The following is an 8,352-nucleotide window of genomic DNA, read 5'->3' as shown; positions in this document are numbered from 1 at the left end:
AAAACAAACAAAAAAAAAAAACCATGTACTTCAAAGTCTACCAAATGTCTGATTTGGGGGACTGACCTCATGCCCCTTCTCAATGACAAACATTAAGGAGAGCATTGCTAAGGAGAGCATTGCTTAACTACAGAATAGACACAACAGACAGCACTTATTAACTGCGTGTCAACTAACTGATACGCTCTTGTTTTCAGCTAAGCTTTGTACTTCAGACAATCAACATAAAAAGACAAGAAGCTCAGAACTGCAGAGCTTCAAAGTCTACTATCTACGAAATATCTAAACTTAGTTGTTTTGTTGTGATGACCCACTCGTACATTTCTCGATCGACTAGGGTTTACTCTGTGAGCAGTCATTACCTTTAACATATTCCTCCTTGAAGCAATATGTATTTTCTCACTAATAGCAAACTGTTATTTTCTATACTGTGTCCTCTCTATCATTTTCTTTGAGTTTTTCTTTTTTATTGCTGTTGTTGAATAAAGATTCCAAATACTCATGAAAAAAACAAAAAACAAACAAACAAAACAAAAAAAAAAACAAAGACTCGCCTGGGAATCCAAAGTGTGTCTGAAGTCAAAGCACAATGACAGGCAAGCTGAAAAGATTAGAAGCTGCAGCTCCACACTGAAATTCAGGTGGTTCCCAAGAAACATGCATGGCTCAGTTCCCTCTTAACCCCTAGTCTCTGACCAAGAATTTCCCTTGAAAGTTCCTAGTCAGCTCAGTGTTTATGGAGTTCGACTGTTGTTAAATATTGAGGGACTTTAGAAAGGCACACAGTTTCTAGATGTACTTCTCTTATCTGAAAGGCAAAGGCATGGTAGGACTCGTATGTAAGAAGGGGATGCACTGCTGGTAGCCTGGGTTTCACTCGGGGAAGGGCCGTTGTGTCTCGTGTCATCGTGTCTCCCCCCCCACACACACACATATCTAGCTGCTATCCATGTCAAGTTAGGTTTCCACCACTAGGGTTCTTTCAGTCTGAGTTCTGTCCCGAAGCAAGTGGTCCACACAAACTTGGCAACAGGAGGAAGTTTCACAAAGGGATTACGGCCTTTTACAAAGGCATGGGAAGGTTTGGGAGCAAAAGGATAGGACGGTGTTTGGTGCAGAACTGCGCCCCCCGCCCTCCCCGCCTAAAGGGAAGAGGGCTGCCTGACTGGAACTGCAGCGCTCTGAGCCAGGGTCAAGTGACCTTAGATGGTACGCAGACGCGGGTAAATGGAATACTTTGATTCCAGTCTTCTTTCGTTGGCGTGTCGCCAGTGCCTCTGCTTGGCTGAACACCAGCAGCAGCGCGCGCACTCCCGCAGCTCATCTCTGCGTACCAGTAGAGTGAGCAGCATGGAGAAGGAAGGATATGCAGGTGGGAGGTATCCGACCAACAGAAGCTCAATACATACTTGCAAACTGAGAAAGAAGTTATCGCCCTGGACCCCACGTTCAGGCTGTACTGACCTTTCTCCCCATTCCTGCTAATGAAGCAACTGCTGCTGGGTATTTGGAATACCTGTTCTTACAGTGACCTTTCATTCTGGGACAGCGCAGCTTGGGAAAAAAAAAATCAAAAATCAAAAGCAATCAAACAAAAAACCTTGCCTGGCTACCCCAACCCCCAACATAGACCTTAAAATATGCGGGCAGAATGGAGAAAGCAGCTTCTCTTCTCTTCCCATGATGCCCCAGAGGGTGTGGGGAGGGTGCAGATGATTCTCTAAAGTGTGAGGGGAAAGAACACAAGGCGGTGGCCTGGGACTGGCTACTGAAAGCAGCTTCACGGGGAGGTTCCCTTCCTCAAAGCTGGAAGATGCAGCAGCTTCGCAGTCCCAGTGTCGAGAGTACCATATCTATGAAGAACTTAGCTGCCACTCAAAGTTCTCTGTGCCCATGACAGATCAGAAAAATCTGTGGGATATGAAAATTCTAGGGTAGTTCACTGACTGGAGGTAGCTGTGTTTTCTACCCCAATGGATGACACACTGTGTCCAGAATTAAACCGAAGCATTGTTTTCTGTCCCCTGTGCAGTTGGATTTCACAGGAAAGAAAACATCCTTTGTTTGACCTAGCACTGAATTTCTCTATTTCAGATTAAGGACACTCCCTGACAGATTTCCCTCTGAAATCTCCCGAATTTGTCCGCAATTAAGTGACACAGAGTTCAATGAGTTCAATATGGAAATGTTGAAGTATAGAAATTGTGACATCTGGGTCTGCGCCATCCCTACCCTCAACTGGGTTTCAGACGCTTGCTTATATCTTACTTGGACAGATTATGGTACGTAGGAAGCGGTGTGAAATATCTCCTTATCTCTCTTTATCTTTCTCTGCCAGTTATGCGTGCAGACATAACCTTGGACTCCTGATTCCACCTCCCACTCCCTGGGATTACAGAGACGTACCTGGCAGTAACTGAAAATGTTTTGAGGCTAAACTATAAGGTCAAACACTGACTGCCAAGTGAAGCAAACTGCTGTAGAAAACCGTGTGGAGACCAGAAAGAGCACACTGGTAGGAGCAATAGAAGTCGTGAGATTGAAACTGTAGGAATCTATTTTTCAGACAAGTATCTATCTACCTTAGGTACTGCTCCACCGGTCAGCATGGCTGAGTCTATGCCAGCACCATGTTGTCTTGTTACTGCGACTCCACAGTGTGTCCATTTTAAAAATTTATATATCTTATGTGTATGGGTGGTTTTGTTTGTTTGGCTGATTTTTCCCTGTGTGTGAGACTGCTTTGTCTGCATGTATATCTGTGCACCACATGCATGTCTGGCGCCCAAGGACGCCAGAAGAAAGCATTGGATTCTCCACAACTAGAGTAACAGATGGTTATGAGCTGCCTGGTGGGTGCTGGAGTCTAAGCCAGGTCCTCTTTCCAAAGTTTCTGGTGCTTTTGGGCTCTTCGGTCCCTCCACAACATATTCTATAACCCTGTATTGTGTTACTGCCAAGATTTCCTTTTCTGCATGATTGTTTTGACTACTTGTGTTGAATTAAGAGCGGCGAAGCTGCGTCCCCAGCACCCGGCCGCCTGCATGGCTAGCTTTATACCTGAAATAATTACACGGAAACTGTATTCTTTTAAACACTGCCTGGCCCCAATAGTTCCAGCCTCTTATTGGCTAGCTCTTACATATTGATCTAACCCATTTCTATTATTCTGTGTGGCCCACGAGCTGGCTTACCAGGAATGATCTTAACCTGCATCTGCCTGGCGTGGGAGAACCATGGCGACTCACTGACTCAGCTTTCTTTCTCCCAGCATCCTGTTCTGTTTACTCCACCCACCTAAGGGTTGGCCTATCAAAGGGCCTAGGCAGTTTCTTTATTCCTTAACCAATGAAATCAACAGATTGATATATGACACTCCCACATCATACTTGAGACCTTTTGTACTTCTATATGAATTTTAGGATTCTTTCCTAGTCGTATGAATAGAGTCATTATCATTTTGATGCAGATGGCACCGAATCTATAGATTTCTTTCTCCACTAGCTATTGCAGCAGTAGCAACTCCCCAACCCATGAACATACAGGTTTTTCTGTCTCCGTGTGTCCTTAACTTTTATCTTTAGTGTGTTTTGTAATGTTTATTGTAGAAGTCCTTCCTCCTCTTGCTTAGCTTTACTCCTGAATTATTCTCACAAGTTTATGAATGGAATAGTTTCCTAATTTTTCTCCCAGCAAGTTCATTGTTATTTTTAAAAAGCTACAGACTAATGGGCAGGATAGAGCACAGCCATAATCACAATGCAAAGGAGAGGAGGCAAGAGGAGGAGAGTTTGGGGCTAGCCTGGACTACCTGGTTGATGCCTTGTATCGAAAAAGAAACAGCACTAATTTTTGTACTTTGTTTTTATATCTGGCTGTTCTGCTGAATTTGTTATTGGTTTGAGAGTCTTAGTGCAGGTCCATAAGGTTTTGTAAGCACAAATTCACATTTTTTTACACTAAAGAAAAAATGATGGTGCGATTTTTGCCCTTGATTAATTTTGTGCTGCCTTGTACCCAATAATTTTCAAATGGCATTCGGCCATTCTTGCATGCCTGAAGTGAATCAAGTCTTCCTCTCCTCCTCCTAGTTCTCCTATCATAGATAGTTTGTTTATTGAGGGGGGAAGCCCTTCTGAGGGTAGAAGAGGGTCATTGCTAGACAAAAATCAAAAGTTCAGTGGCCTGGTTTGTTGTTTTCTCTCCCTCCCTCCCTCCCTCCCTCCCTCCCTCCTTCCCTCCATTCATCTCTCTGACTGTCTTTCGTTTTATATTTTCAGGTTTTGGTAACAGCAAAATGTTGCTCTGTGTGAAGAACTAGGATCAACGCTCATTCTCCCTTAAACTGTTGGCACAGTTCATCATGAAGCCACACTGCTGGGAAGCCACACTGCTGGGAAGCCACACTGCCCTACTTCTGTTTGATAGAAGACTGACTCAATCTCGTTGCTCGCTGACTATTAAAAGTTTTGTAACCTCTTGGTTTAATTTTGTTAGGTCATTTGTGTCCAGAAATTTGCCTGTTTCTTTTAGATATTTTTTTTTAAAACTTACTTGCATGTAGTTATAAAAACCATTCCCAACGATCCTTTTCACTTCTGTGGTACCAATTACAATGCATTGTTTTACATATCAGAGTCCTCTCTCCCATTCTATGCCCCCCTCAGTTGGTTGCTTAAGCTCTAGGTTTACCAGTTTCTTGTTTCATCAGTTATTTTTTAATTGATTTTTTTTTTTAGTCTTCTTTCTTTCTGCTCTGATCTTGTTATTTCTTCCCTTTTACTGACTAAGGAGTTTAGTTTGTCCTTGGTTACATTTGTTTGTGAGTGTGTGTTTGCTTGGTATTGGGGGGGGGGCAGAGTCTCAAGTAACCCAGGCTTTCCTCAAGCTTACTACATAACCAAGGATGACCCTGAACTTCTCTCCCCTTCCCCCCCTCCCCAATGAGACAGGGTTTCTCTGTGTAACAGCTCTGGCTGTCCTGAAACTTGAGTTGTAGACCAGGCTGTATTAAAGGGTGAGTTTAAGCACAGGTGAGACTTGGTCGCAAAACAAAATGTAGAAGGAAGGCTGGGAACATAGCTCTGGGGGAGCAGGTCCTTGGCTCAAGGCAGAAGTATCCTGTACACCTGCTAAATCCATTTGGCCAATAAGATAATTTAAAGGAAGAGCTTTAATTCTGTTCCACTTTGCGTTTTTAGTATCCATCTACTCATCAGAGTGAGCCTTGGGGTCCCACTTTCCCTTAAAGAGCTCCCCAAAATGGCAACACGTGCTGATGGTGTTATTGGGAAGTGAGTCATGAGGGCTCAACCTTCAGTGAATTGACCCACTGATGAAGTCTTAGGTGAATGAACTCTTCAGTAGGGAGCTTAGTTGAAGGAAGTGGAGCCCTGTGTTCGAAGAGTACATCTTGTTGCTGTCTCCTTCCTGTCTCCCTGCCTCCTGCTGTCATGATGCTCTGCCTTACTCAGGCCCAAAGCACTGGGGCCAGCCAGGTGGGACTGAAGAAGCTGTGAGCAAAAACACACCCTTCCTTTCCTTAAATTGTATTTTTATTAGATTTAGTTTATGTTGTGGAATGTTTTTTAGTTGTAATTATGTAAAGGTGTGTTACACTCGTTTATGCTGCGGAATATTACTTTGACTGGATAAAGGTGTGTCACATGTGTTTCTGCTGCCTTTGTTTAGTTATGTAAAGATGAGTTTCTTTGGTTTCACCTTGCCTGTCCAAGGCACCTGATTGGTATTATAAGAAGCTGAACGGTCAATAGCTAGGAAGAAGAGAGATAGGCAGGGCTGGCAGGCAGAAAGTATAAACAGGAGGAGAAATCTATGCTCGAGAGAAAAGAAGAAAAGAGGGAGAAATAGAGGAACATGCCTAGGGCCAGAAGCCGCCAGACAGACAGACAGACATGAGAAACAGGAAAGTTGGGCAGACAGAAAGAAAGGTAAGAAGCCCCATGGCAAAATACAGATAAAGAGAAGCAGATTAAAATAAGAGCTGCAATAAGGCTAAGCATTCATAACTAAGAATAAGTCTTCATGTCAAGATTTGGGAGCTGGTTGGGGCCCAAAAGAAAGCCTGTTACTGAGTGATTTGCCTGCATGTATGAATATGCACCGCATGTATGAATATGCACCACATGTATGAATATGCACCGCATGTATACTTGGTGCCTGCAGAGTTTAGAAGAGGGCATACAATCCCCTAGAACTGTATACATGGTTGTGAACCACCTCACACTCAGAGATCCTCCTGCCTCTGCCTCCACCCAGCTTGCTTGTTGTTTGTTTGTTTTTGTTTTGATGTGGTGCTTTATTGAAGTGAGAGAAAACTAACAAATGCAAGTGTTTTATAAAACTGAGGGTGTCTCATTTGGTGCATAAGAATTTTGTATTCACAACCCAGTCCAGAAAATGGCCTATGGAACTAAACAGAGTTCTCAAAAGAATAAATGCGAATGGCCGCTAGATTTTTTGTTGTTGTTGTTGTTGTTGTTTTTGTTTTTGTTTTTCGAGACAGGGTTTCTCTGTGGTTTTGGAGCCTGTCCTGGAACTAGCTCTTGTAGACTAGGCTGCTCTCGAACTCACAGAGATCAGCCTGCCTCGGCCGGTAGATATTTAAAACACTGTTCAACGGCTTTAACTACAAGAGAAAAGCAATACTTCTGAGGTTCTGTTTCATGCTGTTAGGATAGCTGTCATCCAGGAAACAAAAGCTGATGAGGATGTGGAGAAGGGGGAGCTTTTATTCCACATTGGTCGGACCATAAAACTGTGACAGTCACTTCAAAAATCCATGCAGGGGTTTCTCAAAAAGCTAAAAATAGAGCCACCATATTCCCAACTTTATCATTCCTGGGCATATACCCAAAAGACTGTATGTCCTGCTACAGGGATACCTATATGTCCACGTTCACTACTCTTCTGTTTACGACAGGTAGGGCATGGAACCAGCCTAAATGTCCACCAACTCATGACTGAGATGAAAATTTGATACGTTTACACAGTGGAATTTTACTAAACTCTAAGGAAAAATGAGACTTTCAGGTAAATAGATGGGTCTAGAAAATATTATACTGAGTAGGGTAACCCAGGCCCAGAAAGACAAATGCCACATAGTCTTTCTCCTATGTGGATCTAAGTTTAGCTTTGAATTGTTAGAGGTCAGTGTTCAACTTGGAGCACCTGTAGAGACTGGGAAGCTAGAAAATGGCCATTAAGGATTGGAAGAAGTGGCCTTAAGAGAGGGGTATGTTGGGTCACATGTGATACCAAGGCAGAGGGGGCATTTACTGGGGGCAGAAAGGTTTACCTTGGCTTGGGGGTAGGGAGGATGGGGGAGAAGAGGGAGTTGAGGCATTTACCTAATTATTCTTTACCAATCAAAACTCGGGAGTCAGATATTGAGGTAAGAACCTGAATGGTCAAAGAAGCAATCAGTGACCTCCTATCTCTGTCTCATCCATTTGAAAAGGACTGAGATCCTCTCTAAGCCCTGCGTTACCACTTCCTGTCTCTCTATCTGTCCTCCAAAACCTCTATGCTTACTACTTCCTGTCTCTCTATCTGTCCTCCAAAACCTCTATGCTTACTACTTCCTGTCTCTCTATCTGTCCTCCAAAACCTCTATGCTTAATTTTGGTCAGCTAGCGGTTAGCTCTACCGTCTGACTCAAAGCAAAGTTTATTGTCAGAATGTAATCAAAGTATCACACAACAGGAAGTAAAGGGGTGGGGCTAACGAAAACTAATGATACATGAAAAGTCCACATGGAAAGGTAGTTTCTAAGTCAATTTTAAAATATATGATTTTTGGTTGGTTTTTTTTTTTGGGGGGGGGGTTAGTTTTTTCGAGACAGGATTTGTCTGTAGCTTTGGAGCCTGTCCTGGAACTAGCTCTTGTAGACCAGGCTGGCCTTGAACTCACAGAGATCCACCTGCCTCTGCCTCCCGAGTTCTGGGATTAAAGGCATGCACCACCACCGCCTGACAAATATGTTTTTAACAAGGGTCTGAAGGGAGGTTACCTGTATGTGGATAATGATACTTCTAAAAGCCATAATGGAAATTCCAGGGCCACGTCTAGGATACCTCCTCATGACATGACCTGTCGGCCACAGAGGCACAGGGGCCCCTAAAACAACACAGGCTGTTGCCATTGCTCTCGGTTCCCTACCAGAACTAGATGTTAGATATTCCTGAAGAGACCACACAGTTTGGCTGCAGGGCATATAGATACCTAGCTAGAACTGAGCCGGGAGTTTCTCCAGTGCTGGCTAGCATCCAGCATATTGGAAAGTACTACATGGGCTGTTTGGGGAAAGAAGTCACCAACAGTCACACAACG

At 43.6% G+C, this 8,352-nt stretch overlaps 1 protein-coding gene across 1 annotated transcript in view; it reads right to left on the bottom strand.

Moving 5' to 3' along the window:
• The window catches only part of LOC101988291 (acyl-coenzyme A thioesterase 1), a 14,995-nt gene extending 14,924 nt beyond the window's left edge, over positions 1-71 (bottom strand). The window contains exon 1 of the mRNA XM_005343652.3: positions 67-71. Within this exon, the coding sequence (XP_005343709.1) occupies positions 67-71 (5 nt within the window). The remainder of the gene's footprint in view (positions 1-66) is intronic.
• Positions 72-8,352: the final 8,281 nt, after the last annotated feature.

The sequence above is a fragment of the Microtus ochrogaster genome, chromosome 1, assembly GCF_000317375.1.
Source record: "Microtus ochrogaster isolate Prairie Vole_2 chromosome 1, MicOch1.0, whole genome shotgun sequence".
Taxonomy (NCBI): Eukaryota; Metazoa; Chordata; class Mammalia; order Rodentia; family Cricetidae; genus Microtus; species Microtus ochrogaster.
This window is presented reverse-complemented; position numbering and strand designations above follow the sequence as displayed.